Source organism: Dinoponera quadriceps, unplaced genomic scaffold (assembly GCF_001313825.1).
Source record: "Dinoponera quadriceps isolate SergipeBrazil2010 unplaced genomic scaffold, ASM131382v1 scaffold520, whole genome shotgun sequence".
NCBI classification, from domain to species: domain Eukaryota; kingdom Metazoa; phylum Arthropoda; class Insecta; order Hymenoptera; family Formicidae; genus Dinoponera; species Dinoponera quadriceps.
Genome location: NW_014554615.1, coordinates 446,717 through 469,361, shown reverse-complemented (window position 1 = coordinate 469,361; position 22,645 = coordinate 446,717). Strand labels below are relative to the sequence as shown.

The window sequence follows — 22,645 nt, the reverse complement described above, 5'->3', positions numbered from 1 at the left end:
CTCCCCCCTCCCCCTTCCCCGCGACTCATCGTTATTACCTCTCAGCGTTGCGTAGTCGCGTATGTTTTATCCGGCACACGTCAACCGCACCGTTTTTCCGTCGACGTAATCGAAAACGCCGCGAGGCGTATGAAATCCCCGATTGTTTATCCAGCAGAGCGCTTATCGTTTAATCCTCGCATTAACGTTAATGATAAAAAATTGTCAGCGCGCGTTCTTTGTAAACGGACGCGGACATGCCGCGACTGTAACGGTCCGCCGTAGTTATCGAGGCCCCATTATCCTCCAATTAAACTCTCCGGTCATTAACGCAGATCAGCGGCAACGGTCGATCGGTCGGCCGGCTGACTTCCACTTGGGTTCTTACGCGATCGAGCGGGCCACGTGCTCCCGCCTCCACTTTCCCGAACGAGCGAACGATCGAAAACCCATTTTCATCGTGTCACCCGGCCGGTCACCCCTGCCAGGTCGTCTCTCTCTCCTGAAGGGCAAGACAAGTGTTTCCAGGAGGACGGCGAGCGGGAACGCGCTGGACATGTCTGGTTCCTTGATGTACCCCAGAAGTCCGTTCCTCGAGTGCCTGTTCGTACGCGACTTGTCACTGATTTGCGTACGTTCAAAGGGCAGGATCCGCGTACTCGTACCGTCTAATGGGATCCTTTGTGCGGGAGCATGCGACTGTCGGCCGCAATACGTGTGTGCTGGTATAGTCACGCCGCATACACGTACAATCGCTCGTTACCTGCGACAGCCAGGTGCCCAAAATCGCGACGGAGGCCTCCCGAAAATACTCGTGCGATACCCTCCTCTTCTTCGCACTTGCTGCCGCCGAAGTGCGCGAAAGATCCGAAATACAACAGTCACGATTTCACCTGGGATTTCTCTCGTCGGACGATCTCTCGTGGAGCTGATAAAAACGCATGATTGATCTCGCGGATAAACACCTGTGTGCCGCCGCGCGCTCAAAAAGCGCGTACGGATCGTGAAAAGGAGCCGTGAAAGCCTCGACTTGAGCCGTGAGGATTTAACGAACGCCGTATTCGGGCGAACGGCACGATTCTGAGTTGCAGGTCAACAAGTCTAAGTTCAGAGTTGAACTTCACAAGTCGGCAAGTTTTATGCAAGACCCGGGAGCGAGTTAAATCGGGAGTAATACGCGGCGTACGGTAGCGAAGCCGCTGTATAATTTCATAATTACGACCTGTGATCAGATATTCATTACTACATATTAATAGTTATTTCATGCTAATGATTCTAATATTAATATATTAACGGCATTATATCGGTTATATTCTGTGTACAAATAATGGTGTGTTGGGAATTATGGAAATCTTGGACCGTAAAAAATTTTCTGTTAAATTTAACACATTTCACGTGCTCCGCTCTAATTTTCGTGTTGATTTAACACAATGTGAATATATTAAGCGATGACACAAATAGTGCGTGAGAAATTAACAGATAGCAACTATTTTATCAAGGGAAAATAACTTGAAAACTACGTAATTTTTATGTTAAACGTATATTTACATATAAATTGTGTTATTTTAAAATACAAAAGAATGTTGAACATCAATTTTACATAAAATTTTCAAATACAATCATAATATATTAAATTAACGCACGGCTATGTTGATGATTCAACACGAAACTTTTAACAAGGATCGATTTTAATAGAAGTATAAAATATGTTTAACTGTGTAAGCTTTATGCTTGTAACAATTTGGAATTAAAGCGAAACTTTTACCAGCGAGTTTCGTGATCGTTGTTCAAGTGACGTAACGATTCGTCGATGCGTGCGATTTTAATAAATAATTATTTATTTTGTCGTAAAACTTTTTAATCTCTCTCTCTCTCTCTCTCTCTCTATCTCTCAAAATTACTATTTGTTGCTTACAACGATACCGTTTTGCGCTTCGTATGCAAAGCATTTTGCCTTTTATTAACATGAATTTGAATAGTGACTGTACAAAGTATGATAAAGAACTCACATTGGTTCGTCGACAATACGACCTCGTTTCAGAAGTATTACGAAATTTATTTTCTCGCAAACTCTTCTCTCTCTCTCTCTTTCGATGAAAGCCGGGAGCACAGGCTGGTGAGCGTTGTGCACGCGAAATTATGTCCGACGAATCGATCTCTAATATAAGATCATGAGCAGGGAATAGCACGGAGACTCCGATTCGACGACGGGGGTGCGGACGAAGTGCGGAAAACCGTAAGTATGCGCGTAGATGGAAACCGTAGAGAACCCGATGAAATAACCGGAACGTCTGCGTGGCGCCAGTCCGATCCACGTGACGGCATCAAGTTTTCATTCGGTGCGAGATCGCGTGTCACAAATTACCGGTATCGCGGCCTCCCCACTGGCTCGCCAAATCGATTTTCGTTGGACGTTCGGATTTCCCTCGGTCGTGGGCGGGGGTGCGGGCTCGTCCTATGGCTCGCAATTCGCACAGGTGCCCTTCCGCCGATGATTGTAAGCCAAACAATGGGCGCCTAAAATACACGCCGCCCGAAGTTCATTCGCGATCGTGAAATTAAAAGATAGACGTGCCGCGATATAGCGAAGTTCAATTCGCACATATTGACGCATGTTCGCGGGATTTCACGGGATGCGAGGCGCGGCTCGCGGTTTTGTGAAATTTTATTTTTTTGACGATTTTACGGTATCGCAGTTTAAGATTATTTCGGCGTATCGTGCGAGTTCGATTTGAACGAATCGTGTAATTTTGTAAAATATTTATTTATTCTTGCATTCGCGTGAGAAAATTTACGTATAAGTGACATAGTGACAGCGCATGAATGATAATATAGGATTCGATGGAAATTCTCGGGAAGACTTACTTGTGTATTTGAATGCAAAATGAAATTCTTAATTAGATATCGCAATGTAACGTCGAGATAAGGTTAAATTGTTGAGCTCGAAGTTATTATAATGCTCCGTAGCTCGATGAATTAGACTCTCGGTCTCGTATCATTTTATCCAAACTTCCGTCATAACTCCAATTTATCTTGACGACCTCAATTTCACGCGAGTAAAATCACAGTAAACTTTAATCCAACAAAAACTCGATCTCGGCGAAATTAAAACCGATCTTATTTCATTATTTAGATAAATAGTATTTCGCAGACACGGTCAGGCCTTGGATCTTAAGATAGATCAAGCGACAGTCTCAGTTATTTTGCACCTTTCACAGATACATTCCGTAGGAATGATTTCACGTGATTTCACTGAGCGTAAGATCATCGAATCGGTGTTTTCGCCGATGTTACGAAGATTATGTATAGAAATCGTACAGTAGCAGTACATTGCGTGTAGTAAAGGGAAGATTTCGCTGAATCCTAAAGAACCCAGTGCGTTCGCGTAACTATTTGTTGAGGTGAGCAAATAAAGCCCGACGCTATTTGCGCGATGCGAAGCGCAAGTGTCTGTTAATTGCTATGCACCGAGGTACAAAATTTTTCTCCGGAGGAGGATTTTTCTCAGGGCGAAATCTCGGGGCCGGAAAAGACGCCACGTCGAACGAGTTACCTCGCTCCACCTGTTTCCGCAAACTATCTTACCTATTCTGTCGCGGATATAGAAGACACGCTGTCGCTAAATTGTGTTTTAAGCTCAAACTTTACGCCGTTCTCCACCCCGGGATCTTACAATGCCGTTATCCGTGCTAAGTGTGCCGCCAGGATGTTCCCCTTTACAAATCCCGAACCGGTGACAGCGTACCTATATACATATACATAAACATCTGCCAGCATATACAAGCCGAAACACGAGGACGTTTCTTTGGCGGCGCGAAGCGCGCCGTAGTAATGAGATGCATTAAGTTTCAGTATAGTTCCCTCTCTCCCTCTCTCTAACTCTCTCTTCTCCACTCTCTCTCCATCTGTCTCTCGTTCTCTTTCCCTCACCCTCTCTCTTCGGCATACCGATTAATTATTATTCATATCTACATTACTTCGGCGCTTTGATGATCTCATACATCAATACGTAAATTGGATATTCAGATGTGACCGTATTTTGTTGCGGATGCACTTTGCAAGTTAATTGCTAATTAAGCTATATGTTCCGCGCGACTAAGGATACCCGCTCGACCGTGCATGTAATTTCATTGCGTCCCGTACTGTACGTCGTAAAATTACAGGCCAGATATTCAATTTCAAATATTCTAAGAGGTGTTTGACGACTACACTCGTGTCTCTCTTTCCTCCCCTCCCTCATTTTATCCTTTCTTTCTTTTTTTTTTTCAACGGTTCGTGATGTAGTTTAATGGGAAACAATGTCAAGGTCCGTTTCCACCAAAAAGATATTTTCAATGCTGACGTGCCGCGAAATTTCCGCCCGCTTACGGTATCGCATGCGCGAACGCAATTGGTCGAAACACTGACAACTTCCCGTTCATTGCTCGGTTCCCCGTGAGATTAACACTTTGTTAAAGAGTCAGAGAAATTAAAAAGAAAATGAGTAGGAGGGTAGGAGGGGGAGGGAGTGAGAGAAAGTGCTCCGCACAGTGCACGGCTGCGCGGCGAGATCCTCCCTTACGGGGAATTACGTGGGAACGGTTCCGCAGCCTTAAAACTATCTTTTAATACTTCGGAACGGCGTCGTTTGTTCCGCGGCGGTCGTTCGCGCGAGCCCGGCTGCGAATTAATAGAATTTTTAATTAAAATGCGCAGTAATTGTTCCGAGGTAGAAAGAATACATGAGGGTGGGCGCAAAGGTATGAACAACGAAATTATGTTTGTGTGTGTGTGGTGTATGCGTATGTATAAATCGGGGGAGGGTGCGGGGGTGGGAACGTGGCGCACGGCGAGATACGCGGTGGAAAGAGATGCGTCGGTGGGAGGACGCGCGGGGAGATTTATAGATAGAGAGTTTATTACCTGGATCTGATTACGACAGTCGTAGAGGATTTAATCTCGCGACAATTTCGTTGCTGCAGGTGCATCATTTAAATTTGAATGCGTCGTTATTGCCGTTCACGTTCGTCGGTGGCGTCGCGTCAAGTGGTCGCGCGATTGTACCGGCCAGGTGTAAATTTTTTACCCTCTAGTGGCAGTTCTAGTGCCAGACAATCCTACTGAAGTATCTTTACCTAATCTCGCGTATATCGGTGAATTTATATATAATGGTGAACGGAAAGATTATATTATATACACTTTTTTGGATAAGTTTCGGAACCCCCTGGAAATCTACTCCTGGAAATAGAGTTGACGTATCGCGCGAATATATAACGTGTATCTTATGACATATACGCTTCTTGAATTTGTCAGATAACGATGATTTATACTAGAGAAAATTATAAGTGAGAATTTTGCGGAAAACTTTTTACAAAGGGACAGAGAGAGAAGAAGATATTTGTTGAAAAATAAGAAGGAAAATTTGTGAGGGGCTATTTCTCTCTGTAAAAATATTTAACGCTCGATAATATATATTTTATATATTTTATCGCATTAGTTAAAAATTTCTGTTCTTGAGTAATATACATTATTGCCATTATAACGTATAGAATTATTAATCGAGCAACAACGCGGTAATGCGTGGACCGTGTACGGCGACCAAGATGTGATTTTGTTCATTGTATTTCAAATGATATTTCTCATTGTATATCCGCAAAATTTATTACGCGTTATGAAGAACATCATTTCCGTCGTATAAAATTGTTTCCGAAGCTTGAATACATCGGATGTACGCTTGCGTGTTTCTTCGGATATACGAAATGCCGATGGAGGTCCAATTCCGCGGACGCGCGATGCGCTTGCAATAAAATTATTATGGGAATAATTTTCGCTCGATCTCGTTTTATTATAGCCAGCCCGAGAACCATATAATTTACAGTGCGAGGCGGAGTTGTGCTGTAACGACGAAACTTTTCTCCTTGAATATTCCGCCGTTTCGTGTACGCAAGTTCTCGGCGCGCCATGCCGAGCGCGAGATTTGCCGATAAACAATAGACTTCGATATTCATTAGTAAATTGAGTAATTGCATTAGTAATACCCGGGACGTTCCCGGCTAGGAGTTGTATCGCTCACGCTGAAACAACATATTTTACAGCCGCCGCGCCGGAAATAGTTGAACGTGGATAAATGGTGAATAAATTAAAGCGCATCGCATGCGCCGCGTTAATTCATTTCGCCAACAATTAAGCCTCGTATCGTGATGGGTCAATCCCGGGGGTTAGGGGGGAGGGGTAGCTTACGTACCTTTCGCACATATCGATCACGATCGCGCCGAGATCCGCGTGAAATCTACCGTCGAAGTACATGTATTCCGCATTTAGCCTATAAGTGCTATCAACCGCTTTATTTTCGACGCGTTCGTATTTCTTTGTGATAAAAATACACCACGATTCACGCTGAGAGGTACACATTGGAACGGTGAGTTGTGAAATATCTGTGAACACTCTCTACTCTGGTCGGAATGCTAATGAACGAATTATTTTCTTCTCCAATGTCTACAATCCAATTGCAAGCCATTCTGTGCCCTCTATGTACGTGCTTCAATTACCACTTACATACGAAATACTTTCCTCGACGTCAAATTTAGTAATTAGGCGTATTAGTCGTCAACGAAACTTCGAGTTTTGGACTTAACATAAATTGCGCCGTGGCCACACAAATAGTACGGTTGTTTTAACATCTAGCCGGACAGTTTAATAACAAAGTTGTATTAAATGTTTCTAATTGCATTTAACCATAATTGATATTATTAAAATTATGAAATTATTGCTACATAGAGAAATTATGAAACTATGAAATTATTGCTACATAGAGAAACTGTTCCGAAATAGATTCTTGAGAAATTTAAATGTACCCGGTTCATTTTTATTTATACTCACTAAGTATAACTATAAGATAATGTAATCAAACATATTCTTAGTTCTATTACGAGATAGTATTAATGCTATTATTGCTGTTAGAGATTGATGAAATGTATTCAGGATTTTATATTTTATATTCTAGGTATATAACGATTTATTGGTTAAGCTTCGACTCGCGCAATTTTGCGGTTGGATGAAGATCGGGAAAATATGTAATCTGCGAATTTTTATCTGGCACGGCTCCCACCGACATATACTCGAAATAGAGACAATGTAATTCCACAGATAGCGAAATGACAAAAAAATTTGTGGGGTGTGTAATTGAAAAGTTTTCCAGGTGAATGAATCTTTTCTGGCGACATGCAGTCTGCTTCATGTTACGTACTTCACTATGTGTGTGTGTGTGTGTGTGTGATCAAATTAATGAAACTCCGAAGAACTCTCATGTATAATACAATGCTGCGGAAATCGATTATTAAAAGAGCACATTTAGCAGATGATTTTGCCGGACTTTTGGTTCCACGCAGAAGAATACAGTTCTTCTATTAATCGATTTACGAGGTTGGTAACGAAAACTTTAGCGTTGCATCAAATTTATGAAAATCCATGCATGATTTATTCAAATAATTTGCTTTCATTATTATTATTATACACGCGAGATTTGCATCGTACATTTTTCTGCCATTATAAAATAGCTCCCACCATTACATATATATAAATGATATGACAAATATAATTAATAAATTATCATTCCGATATAAAAATGAAATCTTTTTAAGGACACAATATATAATTGCGCGTTTCACATTTATACTCAACATTCTTCGATCGCTTCGATCTCGGCGAGCTGGTGATCGATAAATCGTCCATCACGGGCGCGATGGCGGCCGCGTTACGTTACGTTACGTGGCATAGCGGGCTCGTGTGTCTGTTCGAGAATAGGGAAACCACGACTGCTACAGATAGGTGCTGGCGAAAGACCGCGATAACGCTTATCTGCTTCCTGGATTTATTGCTGGCGCAATGAAAACGCACCCGCCAGCCGCTCTTCCCTGCCCATTCCGATGTTAATTAGTCGGAGCCACATCCAAGCGTATTCTTAGGGTGTTATAGATTATGGTTACGGCGTCTATCAGCGCCACGGAGAACAATGCCGAACGAAGTGACGACGTTGACATACTTTTGATGATGTCGGCGGACGCGACACGCTATGGGTGACTGCCGGGACATTCGCACGTCCCGCCGAAAACGTCTCTCACGATTACGGTGTCAAAAGCGCGGGCGGTTCTTTCGGGGACGGTAGATGAAAGTTCGCGCAATGAATGGCACTCTTTCTATCTCGGATCGGCCGTATTTCACGTCGAGTATCTTGTTAACAAAAGTACCGCGCCGGGTAAATTTGTTTGGCAAGAGCCCTGTGTGTCGAGCTTAATCCGTATGATATCAACGTGCGAACGATAATTTGTCTCTTCGTGGAGTGCAGTTCTGCTCGTCAACTCTATTGTGCGACGAAATCGCGCCGAATAAAATTCCAGGGAAAATAAAAACGTAGCCAAGACTGATTATCGATATTTGCCAAATGGGCCAATATACACACACACACACACACACACACACACACACACACACTGTCGAGAGCTTAATTCGTGATTTTGTTAAAAAGTATCCGATAACACTGACGTTGTTTCTCTCCTTTTTTTTGGAAACTATATACTAGATACCACCGTATTTTATTTCACGTTAACGCACGAATCGTGTGTTAAGCAAGGGTGGAACGAGAACCTGTCTCTTTACAAGAGCTTCACGGGGAAGTATAATTTTGTAAATATTAAATAGACAACAACATGCCAAGTCATGCGACGCGGAAAGAAGCGCGTAAATATCATCTTCTCCATTATTATTTAGAAGAAATAATATTTGGTTCAATAAATAAAAATGATATTATATATTAAATATTGTCTGACTGAAACAAAAAGAAATACTTTAATATTTTTCCAATAATTGTTACTTCTTTCAAATAATTTATTATTTGTGACTAGCCATTACAATGTTTGGATAAAAATATAAAAGAAATGTGTTATGATATAAAGGGAGAGATATTTACTATTTGAGAAACCAGACAGTCCTGTCTGTTGCATCAAACATTTGTTTGCTCCATTTCAAAATAACAAATTTGTTCCCATTAAAGACATTTTATTAAATCCAAGGAAATCTTTCTTTTCTGTATATTATATGCAAGATCAAATTGTTTCGCTTTCTTTCACAGCCATTTAAAACAATACGGATCGTGCATTCTATAATTCGCGACACTTGCTCCACATTGTGCGTCTCATTACATACACACGTTGCATCGTCGTCTAATAAGAAAAAAGTATACGCATATGAAATAGACGGCACAATTTGCGGCTGCAATTTGTATTTCGTGAATTTTTGTACTCATCCGTCGTAACTGTGAGACAGAGAGAGAAATCGCACACGATAACGCGACGATGTGTGAGTAATATGGCGGCTAATGGAGAAAGATTAATATCTACATTGGGGTTTCGTGCATTATTAATTGTTACGGTTTATCAGTTCGAGACTAATTAGACTGCACGGCTGATGAAATTTTCCGGTGAAAATCGCCGGTCTTGAAATACGCTCGGATATGGATCTCGCATTCGCACCGGCACCGACTTCTTCTCCGCGTACGCTCGGCTATTCGGATTCGGTTCTTACATTAGCCGCGCTCTGCGACAATAGGCGACGGATTCGCAGAATGTCGCAGAGCGACGCCGTTTATCATAGCGCCGCGCTACCTTCAGCCGACGACCGCCAACGATTTCAACTATTCACGTTGCCAAGTTTATTACGTGATTCGGCGGGTAACAATGTTGCGAATAGCTGGCAGCATAATCAGGTATGAGTTTCGAGCGCCGATTACGGAGTGGATCCGAGGCGGCTAAACTCGATTAGGCAGACGACAGCTCAGGTTCTAGTTGGGATTAGGATCAAAGCCTGGGGTTTATGGGACACGAGATGTCTGGTTTAATGCCTTGAGGTTCCCGCCGTGTTCCGCTCACTCTCACTCTCTCCCTCTCTCCATCCGGCGGGCTCTTCTTCTCTGTCTATCTCTTCATCTATCCCTTTCTTCCGTCCCGTATTTCGATCATCCGCCGTAACCGACTCTCGATCTCTCGGACCGGCGACCTTATCAAAGCGGAGGATTCGTGTCCGGATTCGTTCGCTCCCCTTTCCCTTTCCTCCCCCCCTCTCACCTCCGCGCCCACGGTGTAATTAATCTGATTTGCGTACGCGATACACGCGCCGCCGCGAGTCGCTGTCGTCGCGCGCGTGCACGCGTTCCCAGGTTACGTCGTCACGGCGTTATACGCAATCAATTTCCATCCACCGGCGCGGCGAACACCCCCCCACCCCCCCTCTACACACACAAACACACAGCCGTGAAAGCGCTTCTCGTGACTTCCTGCCATATCTGCGCCTCGTGCCAGATCGAAAATCTCCGGTACTTTTTTTGTCTGCCCTCGCAGCCGATCCTCGCCGCTGCACGCGTCGACGCGGGGGGAGGTCGCGCGTAAATTACCCCCGCCGCTAATTATCAAGAGAAACGTATCGGACGTCACTTCACAATCGCGCTAAGTATCTCGTGATGGAGGTGCGTCGTTCGGAAAGGCGCGATAATGTAATCACGAAGCCTTATCAATCGTTGCGTCACAGTTCGGTGATAGATCGCGTTTCGTTGGTCGAATCGCGGGTGTTTCATATTTCATACCGCCGCAGGTCAGACCGAGAATCGATTCGAACGATTTAAGTCGGTCGCGACAGAAAACGCCGAAACGATACGAAGGTTTCATTAATTAAGATTGCGACTTTTACCTTTTAATCCCGCATGATTAATTCAGACAGTTCAAATGACTTCGCAGCGAGCATCTCGTATTTGGGGAAGTTGAATTTTAACAAATGTCCCAGGTCTTGTTCGGCCACAGTTACACGGGAAAAATGCTGCTGAATCAATAAAATCTCCAATAGCGGCGTAATTGGAATAAATTTTCTCGATTGAATGGCAAATATCACTAAAACTATTATGTATTATTTCAATAATTAAAATATTAATTTCAACGATATCGCTGTTGAATCACGATTTAACTCCAATTATACGTGTTGTTGGAAATTCTATTGATTCAACAACATTTCTTCCGGTGCATGCAAAAAGGATCCAACCTACATGAAATACATTTCGAGAAAAATGAAGATGAAAATTTGAAACATGATTTGAAAAGTATAAATAGCATTAAAGCTCTCTTCACAATCGTTCGAAAAGCCATGTATGGTCTGTTTTCTTCTATTTAAGGCTATTCATTGACTAGTTTAATCTTTAAAAAATAAGTGAAAATGACGCAACTAGTAAAAAATGGCACAACCAATAGGAAATACAAAATTTTTTAATTAAATTTAATTAAATTTTTTTAATTAAACTTATAAGACTTGGATCCTTTTGTTCTTGTGGAAAAATGTATAGATTACCCATTAGTAACAAAAGGTAAAAAATCATAATTTCGACGGTTGGATCCATCTCGCATAACTATAGCCATTTTTACATCGCGATATTCGATTTCGGAAACAAAGCAGCGCGATCGAAACGTTCAAAGCGCAATCCGGGGTTTACGAATATCTCTCGGCTTGTTGCTTTCTTTTTTCAGATCGCTCGAACAGTATTTGGTGGTAAATTTAACAAATCGTGTCACATCGTAACGCGACCGCTGGTGTTAGACGGAATGCCTTGTAAAATTTTGATATTGGCAGTGTGCGTGGGTGGGAAGGACGAAGAAAGTAAATGATTTATTTTCGCGTGACGATAACTGTCGGGAACCCGCGGCTGTTCGCAACTGTTACGATTGCGGGGATAATAGGGAACATTGCACGGGGGCACGCAGAAACGGAGACAACCATGCGTATAATATTCCAACCGTTAACCGTTTAGCTTGTTACACGCTGCAAGTAAATTTCCGACGCGCCTTTGTCCTTCTCCAACTTTTCCGCCGGCAGTGTGCGGCGCGAGAATCGCACTTGGAAATAATTAAACTGCGGAACGTGCTTTGGCACGAAGGGGGTGACGCTAAGGGAATGTGCCCATTGTTATTCCGAGAAGGAGCCCGATGTTTCCTGCGTTATCGAGGAATTAGACAGGATAACACAAGGAATTAAACAAGGAAATTCGGGAGGTGGGCGTAATAAAATCATTAAAGAGCCGACGTACGGATGGTGAGCGTGAGAGAGCTATCGGGGATTGCGGTAAATGGCCAATTGCCTTAATAAGTCCGGATGGAGGGATCGTCGGCTCCAACACGTGGCTTTGGGCACGTCTAACTTCATCGGGGGAAACTAAGCCGTTCGGACGTCTATGTTACGAGCTAGATAATGCGGTGGGAAAGGGCACGATGTTAGTTCCGGAAGGGGGTCATATCTTATTAATATATAAATATATCTCACAGAGGACACACGGAGGAAATATAGCATTAACGTTTACATTACTATCTTCGCGTATTTGATCTATTTTAACTCTTTAAGACCCAGAAAACAACCCTATTCGAGTAAAATGTTGTAATTTATAAGATCGTTTTAAAGGACGTTCCTGATGAAAATATTTCGGTCCGATTAAAATTGGCCGTCGAGAAGTACGATTATCTGAATGTACATAATTATGTAACATTGGGCGTTTATAAGAATGAGAAAATATTAAAATTGTTTTATTGAAAGAAAAATTTATTTTCTGCTTATTGATAACGTAGTCGTTGAAGAATATCGGGCAAAACTTTTATAAATAGGATATACATACGTTTTTTACAAATAACTTTATATAAATCCGAACGTCGACGACTTTGCTCTCTATGCGATTGCATATATTGGTCTTCAGCTGGAAAGACACTATTTCACGGGTTAGGGTGGAGAATAAAATTTTATTTAGGATAAATTGATAATATTATATCGACGGAACCATTACTTTATCAACTGACATTTGGAGAAAGCTCAAAGTTAATGTATATTATGTACACTGGATCTAAATAGGTTAATCCCTTCTTCTATTCACGCTGAGCGACACTCTGAGCAGTGATTTTGCAAGAAAACACGAGATATATTTTTTAAACGTAATCTAATATTTTACACCGTATTTTTAATCATACGAAAAATAAGGGAATATTTAAATATTTTCATTCGTATATTTTTCGTTCACTTACATCTCGAAATAATTCTCCGGACTTTTCTCGTAAAAATGGTTACGATTTAACGCGTTAATTTTGATGTGTTACTTTAAAAAGACAGTTAAAACTTCCTACGTTTCTGTTCCACATATAATTTGTTTTTCTCTCACAACTGTAATATTAAAAAATAAAAATGTTTCGGTTTAATAATCGGACACGGTTTACCGCTGAATCCAATATCGGTCGTATTACTCGTCGCGATCGATTAAACCCCGCATCTCCACCGGGACGATTTGCGCTACGATCTTACCTCACATAACGTAATTTCGCCGGATGTCCATGTAACCGCAACGTAATCAAAGCTGGTTTGAAATTTCATTCCCGATTCTTGCACCGTTACACTCATATGTGTATGTGTGTACACGTGTATATATGTATTTGAGATATTTCCCTCGATGCTACGACGGAGTAATGCTCCGCACGTAAGCGAGTGCAACCACTTCATCTTCTCCGAGTGCTTTGGAGACGCGGTTTTTCCGCGCGGTGAAGGAATCACGCCGGCTGAGATTGTTTTCCAATTTAGGAGATACGATTTATATAACAGCCAGCGATCGAGGTACTTGAGTGTAAACCTCCATGGAATCCCAATAGCCCCAGGGGCAAACAGCGGAGTGAAGTGCTGTGTCTATGTTCGCTCCCTAGACGGCCGTCGAAATCGTAACGATATTATTGATACTAAACGATTTTTATATCCGCGTCGACACCGAAACTTCTTCGGAAACCCCAACGGGCATCGCACCCCCGGCTCTAACCATAAATTTTTCAACAATCGGTTCATCGTCGCCCTTGGTGATCTCGTTAGCGATGAATAATGAATCTCCATTGAGGCGCGCTACACCGAACGCTCGTGAGCAATTGTAAATGAATAATCTAGTCTAATATCCAAACGCGACGCTCTATTTTTACACTTACTTCTACTATTAAGTAAACCACTATCGCATTGCACGCTACATTTTTCAAATATCCAACGGGCTATTTATCATCGTCGCAAAGTTTAATAGCGTATCGTAATACAGACTTAGTCCGCGCCGGCGGAGTTTGCGCCGCGGGGAATAAATATTGCGGGGTATCGCTTAATATCTAAGAAAATTCTTCGACGAAACTTCCGTCTTGATGTATTTGCACGTACGATTCCCGTCGCTCGTGTCAATTAGCTCGCACGACTTTTCACAATGCAAACGTAGCGATGTTTGCGAAATATTTTTCCCTTTGTTATTTTTCCTTTTTTCACCGCGCCACAAAAGGTTGCGCTGATACACGGTTGAATTTTATGGTATTGCTAAAAATTCACTGTAAAACGCTATCGCACATTGCACAGTATTTCCTTCTGATGTTTATTAACACGTCTCCTATATTACGTCTAAATATATCTATAGAAAGCAGAACGACGTCGTAAATAGCAGAAATCAATGTTTCTTCTTTTAGTGCTGGTGAAAAGTAGACGGATATTTTTACCCGAGTAATAAATACTCCAAGCTGAATGACATTTTGTGAAAAAAAATTTCAGTTCTTGTCGTGAATTGTGAGCCTCTGTCGTTGCGGCCATGTACTTCACACGATGCATGCCGTTAATACTACTTTGTCCGAAAATGACTTGGCGAATGGGTTTCTCCCTTGAGATATTTTTAATGGGAAAAAAGAAATGAGACTCTCTCCGATCGTCCTTCCGAGTCTCATTGAGACTCGAACAATTCGAGTAGGAACGGCTGTAGTAACGGGAGCATTTGATGGATTTATTAAGATCTATCGTTACCAACATCTAACGCCGGACGTGCATGATGCATGATTTACATTAAAGTGACTGCAACAAGAACGTAGCGGCGAGCCGAGACCCGTAACATGCATAATTGCACGAGAACAACGAGATGTACTTTACGCGCGAATGTTAATGACGTTATTATTCGCGATGCGTACGTGACCGCCACAATCGCGGTGTGTTGCTTCGTACCGGTTGTTAGTCAAATTCGCTTCAATGAAATATGAACACTTTTATCACGATAAAAGAATAAATTTCGATAAAAGAGTATATTCGAGCACACTCACGTGCCGAAGTGCCGAATACCGGTGACGCCGGCGGCGTCGCTGCGATTCAATGATAAAATGTTATCATAAAACTTAATCGCTTTGTAAAATATAAAATCGGAATATAAGATTTAGAAGATGGCTTCTGTAATCGAGTGGAATCGCGTGTTATGCTTTTGCATTATGCAATCCGGCACCTAGTTTCCAGACAAGCCGGCCTTCATGCTCTCATCTAATTTAACTTTAGGAACGCACGAACGCGGCCGTTCAGTGCGCTGTAACGCTGCAGCTGCGGGACGTTCAATTGTCTGTAATCTTGACTCAATTTCTTTCTCTTAGGCGCCCGATGAGCACGCGAATTATTTGCGATAACACGATTATATAATCGTTAAGCGCGAGAGAACCAGCGGAATCCCGATCCGGATACTGCCCGTACCGCAAAATTTAGTTTACTCAACAGTTTGTAATTTCTGTATTTTAATTACCCCGGTTAGAAGGCGCATTAACTTTCGCGCAAAAATCCAAGGAAAATCCGGAAAGTTTGAGAAGTTCAACAGACGAAATCGCTCGTGGCCTCGCTTTAATTTCAGGGCAGTGAAAAGTCACGAGAGAGTCTCTCGCGAGCGCAGGTCGCGTTTCGGGGAATTTGCACCAAATTCGAGCACTCTGGCACCCTTACTTTCCCAATTTTTATCGCCCCCTCCGCTTGTTTCTCGCGAATAACAGATGCATGTAAAAAGAAAAGGGGGGGGCGCGACGATAAAACAACGAGAAAGACGCGGGACGGCGAAGTTAAGCGTCCGCCGAAGTGGCACGTCGCGCGCGGGCGGGCATTAACAATTACTCACGACTAAGAATCGATTAAGATTGATCGATCTGGCGTCGCGTAGACGCGGAATGAGAAAGAGGCGGCCTTAATGCCGAGGTGGCGCAGGGAGAAAAGTCCATACACTACATTTCCGAAATACACGGAATCTGGCGTTCTTTTTACGAGAGAGGGTGAAGGAATGATAGATAGCATCGCGCGGAACTTGCAGTTACCGCGCGTCAGCGCAAGTTTGTCTCATACGTGTGTGCAGCTCAGCCCCCGTGGCACGCCGACGCGCAGGATTGATGAGCCCGCCGGTCGGATATTGTGCCCGAAATAAGAGATACCGGAAGCCGTCACTCGGCTTAGACGAGGCTGTCGCGTTTACGAGCCGCATGTCTGTCTGCCTACCTAGCCCGCTTACCTACGTTCTCACGGGCGCGGATTAAGGGAAACGCCGACGCTTGCATTGTTCATGAGTATAATTCTGGAAACGATTTCGGTCGCGCGCGCTTCCGTTTTACGGGTCATCGCGACGGCTATTGATCCCTCGATCCTCAGATAGGACCGTTACGTTTATTTTCAGGAGGCGCCCGATGCCTCTATCAATGGTAATACGCGAACGTGCGGGGATTCGGAACTCGTTTTATCCACTATCGTTTCTTCCTCGCGCGCACCCCGTCCCCCGCTGTTTATCTCTCCTGCGCGTTCGAGTCTCTCCATCTGGATTTACATAGATCCCCGGGTCGGACGAAAGATTACACATCCGGATACACCGGCCGGACCTTGCCGGCCACTCTCTCTGCCTGGCGAGGGCGAGTCGAAAATTCATGCGCACTTCCTAATATAGCTTTCGATGTACGTATGTACGTGCCCAGGCAGGATACAGAGAATTAGGGATATGAATTGCGGGGAACCGGTCGGGCGATTACTTTTGGACACGTTTAACCCGGTCCGTAGGAAAAGTCGATGAAACGAATCTCGGCGGAAAGAGTAAAACGTCATGGAATATCGAATATGCGCGCTCTGTAATTAGAGATAAAATCAATAAGGAAGCTTAAAATTGATTTCATTCTCATATTTCTCGTAAATTTTAACTGCCGCGTCCGACATTCACGTCCGCTTAAATACCGCTTTTCTGTGCTCTCCCTTCGCTTTAGCCGCGAGTAAATTTTAAATGCGCGATTTAATTGGAAAAACGAAAAGGAAACTGCACTTTTATCTCTCCTCGATACGCGCGTATCGAGAAATATCGCACTCGTAGGCTTCCTCCTCTCTCGCGAGGGGAAACTTTTCCGCCAACAAGCCTTTTAATACGAGACTGCTTAGGATACACAGGAGAGAGCCTCGCGAGTACGGAAGGAAGCACATCGTGCGCGTTTCCTTGCGTGTACGTGTAAAGTGGAATATAGCCGTCGTAAAGGGGAGATTTAAGTTCAATTAAAAGTGTATTACGGCTGCGTACCTTAAGCAGTCTCGTCGACCGGCGATGGATTTTCTGCCGGTCTCCTTGCAGAATAATTAGTCCTGCTTCGATTACCACGATACCATCGATCCATAACATCTTTGCGTGCTGATCTTTATTTTCCATTTACTCGGTTTACCAGAAATCAGATTAGATGGCTATTTAAGGGTACGGGGGAGTGCGCTCATTATTTTTCATTTTAGTTCTTCGTGAACCGGGCAATATTAACGCGTGATTTATAACTTCAATTTAATCTTTACCGGCGCACTTGAAAGATTACTTCGCGAAAACCGTCGCTTTGACCGTAAGTTGGTTCACCAGAATAATGTCGCGAATTTCTTCGAGTCCGAGTGCATTGCGCAAACATGCACAAGAACGAACAAAACCTGTCTGAATTTTTAAACGAAATACGAGTCGAAATTTTAGTCCTAGTTTAGTTCTACTTTACGTGTTCGAAACTCTTTTACTCATTTGATGGGAACTTATAAATGGGAACTTATTTCTGTTTTCTCCACTTGAAGCCTTAAGGTAGAATTTAAAATTTTGACTCGGGAATATATTATTTTTGACTAAAGCTTAAATTAGAATTCTTTCCACGGTTAAGGAACTAGAACTCGTGCGACCTCGTGATTAGATCTGAGCAATGCCATTGTAATCGATTTTAAACACACACAGACGCGCGAGTGCAATGCATATTATAGCGCAGCGTCTATTCGCGACGAAACTTGAGTAAACATTTAACTTTTATTTGAGTGCAAATTATAAATTTAAAATAAAATAGAGAAAATAGAGTTATAACGAAGAATATTTCAATCGAATTTTAATAAAAAATTGGATTCTGACCTGCTCGAAGAATGCATAAATGTTGAATGCAACAACCAAACGAAAGTTCAAATTGAGAAGATATCAACCTGTAATAATAACTTCCTTTCCCAATGATACAAATATTTTTAATTGCTAACGCCGTCAATTATTTCTGTCGAAATGGGATTGTCCACGTTTATATCTCTTCAGAAAATAAATTTATGAATGAATCATCCGAGTATGTTCAAACTGCGTTAAGTATAACAGATCAGAATGTACGGGAAGAAACACAAGTTTCTTCCTGTGTTCATTTAAAAAATAGACGTGTCCTAATCAAGTTAAAAACTTGTTTACACGCTTCCATTAGTGTAGGCGAGAAATTTGATTATCTAAAGGTAAATAGCGCGCCTGTGTGCATTAAATACCCGTTGCCGCTTTCATGCGGCCCTTTTGAATACGGAGATCTTAAAGATATATATATATATATATAGTGAAACCAGCCCCTTGTGGAGTTTTAAAATCCTGGTCCAGCAACTTCTTTCACGGCGTAAGTCATGAAAATATTGCTGATATTAATGAATATATAATAGCTTTCTTTACATGCGGATGTATAAATCTTCTTTTGTAAAGGAGAAAGGAAGCGCAAATATCGTGTCTCATATATCGCGGAACTTCGCATGTAAATATTATAAAGTATATATACACAAATGTACATCATATTCGAATTTATCTTTCATAGAGCTTAAAATATAGGGTTTACTTTTGAAGATAAATAGTCTCGTTAATTTAAGGTCTATTTATTTTAAACAAAACGGTATAACCTATAATAATTGAGCAATAAATTTATAATGATAAAGATTGAAGCCGGAAAGGGAGAAAGCTTTTCAGAGTATATTTAAATATATTTCATCTCTGTGTCCCTTGAAAAGCTTCTCTTTAGTTATAAATTTTATAATTAAATATTTATCGGCACCGGTTTTGCTATATTTTGCTTGAAAAAAAATATCGACCTGAAATTGATACTTAATACTTTGTAATTAAACTCCACTCCTCTCTCTCCCTCTCTCTCTCTCTTAAACTCGATTATCCCGAATCCGTACGTTAAAAAGCAGGCCATCAAAAAGATATCGTACATCAGTTAAGTTTCGTTATACCGTGTGTCTCGAGTGCGACGATAACCGCATTGCGATTATCAGGTGCGCGATTCATTTCCACGGGAAATTATCAAATTCATTTAGCACGGTAGCAATTCGGTACTGTCTAAGCTATCAGACGGCTAAGATTAAAAGCTCTCTCATTACCGCCGCACGGCTATATTCCTAAAATGTGTAGCAGTGACTGACGACGCTTAGATGTACTCATTGCACTGGACGTGTGCAACGTACCTGGCTTTGTAAACGACCAGCGGGGCTTGTCGCGGCTCATGAATCGCGCGATAGTCGATGAATCTCGCTTGTCTTGCGCCCGGCGACAGGTTTATATCGGAGCATTCGGCTGATATTCATCAGGATGGTATCACGGCGGTATTTTAAGAATAAGCGCACGAGCGGCGGTATAATTGCTACAGAGCTCGTTAAATCGATGAAGAAGCGTACGGCTGTAACACCGCAGTTGGTCGGCGGTCGGGGGCTGCGGTTAAATTCGAGGGTAGGAATTTAAAGCGCGGATGCGCATTTGGAAACACGTCTTATCGTACTTCCGATAGCACAGCCGGGTGAAACCTTAAGTACGAACGCTTCGTATGCAGACTGCAATAATGTAGCTATCTTTTAGTATATTGTCTACTATAACCACCTTATTTGAGGGTTACCCGGGATTACCGTATTCAAGTGGAGTATCTCGAAATTCCGAATTCCGAGAGGGTAGATCCACTCCGGGCCGAGGAAAGTAGTCGGCGCTCCACGTTTGAGAACTGCTCTCCGGGAATTTAAGTTTGCACATAACGGCGGGGGCATCTAAAATTACGAAACAACAGGACGGAGGAGGGTGTGCAGACGCGAGCTGCTGATAATTCGGCATCGACGTCAGATTCGCGTGTGTATTTTCGGAGAGAAATCGGATTCGGCGAAGCGTGGAACCGTCGCGCAAAATTAGATAGAAGGATATGATATGGGGCGACATCGATTCCGCCGGCTGGGAAATACTTGAGTACATATTAAATTCCGGACTGTAGTGGCGCGATGATGCACGTACCGTACTATGAACTGTTGCTAACTTACTTCGTATCATCACGCGTAGTTCCGTAAGTATACTATCTCGTCTTGAAAATTTTCTTTGAAGTAGTAATTGGCTTGCTTGTTAATGGCCTCTTAGAAGTTTCTAAGCTTGACGAGCGGACCGTCTATAAAGGTGAGCTTAATGAAAGGAATTTTGTTACATATTGTACAAACAATCTTGTCACTCTCGCAGCAACGTTTACTTAGTATCATAATAAATTTCACCGCAAAGCATCTCTGCCAAGCACCGACAACTAGACACGGCGAAAAATATCATTGGAACGCCGAGACAATGTCCCTCTCTTGAAAATTTGACACGGCGAATCGGTGTGAATAGTGAATTCTGATTTCTTTTTCTCGACGTTTCGCAGGTAATAGGGGTCTTAGCAAAATAAGACGTATACGGTTACTCGGCAAACGCTCGGGACGCTCTATCTCTCTCTTCAAGGAGCGCGCGCGCCTCTGCAGCTTTGATCGTTCTCATTTCATCGCCGTCGGAGTGAGTGTTTTTGTTTCGTAAGTCGAAATTTTCCGCTCTTGCTCGGCAATACGCCCGCTCGCCGCCCGTTCGATGTGAAGCAATTTTTCCTTTACAAATCGATCCGCGCGATGCAGCATCCACCTGCTCGTGTGTCGCGAGACATGCACGCGGAGCACGTCGACATGTTCATGCGCAAAAACATCACGCAAATGATTAGAGCATTACTACGAGCGCTATTATCGCCGCTGAAATTGCTCGCTATGAAAAGTTGAAAGGAATTTACTTGTTCGCTCGCGCGTCTCGAATCTCCCCGGGTATTACATCATCGCGTCGAGACGCGATCGCTTAAGTCCCTCGAGCTGACTTACGATAGGAATTACCTCCCCTGTAACGTCGCGCTCTAAATTTTATCGGAGCGTATGTACGGTGGTTGCGAATCACGTTTTTTTTTTCCTTTTCTTTCGCAAATCAGCTCCCCCCTTCCACTAAGAACATTGTGCTTAGTCCTCGCTTGACCCGCTTACGTTAACTCGCGCCATCCACTGCCGAGTTCCTCCCGAGTACTTTGCAAACTTCGGCGCTCACGTAGGTGGGCTATAAGTATAAGTACTAGTAAGTAAGTAAGTAAGTATGCATGCATGTACACCGCGTCGGTTACGTAGTAGCATTCGCGCGATAGCGCGATATTTAAGTCGAGGACGTTCTGTGTTACAGATTTACCCAGGTTCGGCAAACCGTTGAACAACCTTACAGTCTCAGTGGGTCGCGAAGCCGTTTTCACCTGCATCGTCGAGGACCTCGGACCATACAAGGTGAGACGCGCATTATGACCGTGACAATCCTATTTCCACACGCGGCTGCAGCTACACGTTGCGCCCCGCTGCCGCTGCAATTGCACGCCGCGTTGCGCGCGCTGATGTCTCCCCGTACGATCGAGACCGGTCTTGATAAGCGATATTACACCGTGCAAATATTCGTCAGACGCGCGAGGCGAACTGTGAAACGATATCGCCTGTCGAATTCTCGGACGGCGCTTTTCCTCTCGTGATTCTCGCCGACGAGAACGAAGTAACGAGAACGGGTGAGGTAACGAAGTTGTCGCGTATCGAAAATAAAGAATCGAGCGATCTCGATGGATAAATAATGGATCGTTTTATGAGGAACAATCCGAAGAGGAGATTCGGCCGAGAGGAATAGAGGAGACCGGGGCCGGAAGTCTCACTTTTTACGTTCGAATTAAAATAAGTAAAAAAATGTGGATATTTCATAATCTAGTCACTGCGATTTGCGAATGATCAAATCGGCGTTAAGCCGTTTTGAGCGGCGCGACGCGCAATTACCGAGGCCCACGTCGGCTAAGTTCTACGACGGTTGACGGTGGAAAAGTTAATGAACGGTACAAATAAATTCAAAGCAAGGGATTCGACTAGGATCACAGTGTGCGTATCTAAGCAACTCCGTTTAAGTAGAAATAAAATCCCGCGGGGTGTGAGTTCAGCAGTTTGTTAAGCGGCTCGGAGTCCTCTCTCGCGCTGTCTTCTTCCGCCCGATCGTTTCCCCGTCGCCCGTCTATCTCGCTTCCCTCGTTTTCTCCTTATTTCCCGTTCTCCTCTCGGCGTCCCCGGCTGCTCCTCCTGGAGAAATACCCTTTTCGATTCTCCAGCCCTCTTACCGGCAGCCTTGCGCCGCGCTCAAACCGCGCGTATAGGAGTTATAGTTTTATAGATAGCGCTCCTCCGCTCTCTCCCTCGCGCTTCCCCCCCCCCCCCC

General features: G+C 43.3%; 1 protein-coding gene across 2 annotated transcripts in view; it reads left to right on the top strand.

The window, feature by feature from the left end:
- LOC106740577 (neurotrimin-like) overlaps nucleotides 1–22,645 on the top strand; it is a 90,741-nt gene that overhangs the window by 17,007 nt on the left and 51,089 nt on the right. For both annotated transcript variants that reach the window (XM_014611763.1, XM_014611762.1), the window contains exon 2: nucleotides 21,590–21,687. In XM_014611763.1, the coding sequence (XP_014467249.1) occupies nucleotides 21,590–21,687 (98 nt within the window). The remainder of the gene's footprint in view (nucleotides 1–21,589; nucleotides 21,688–22,645) is intronic.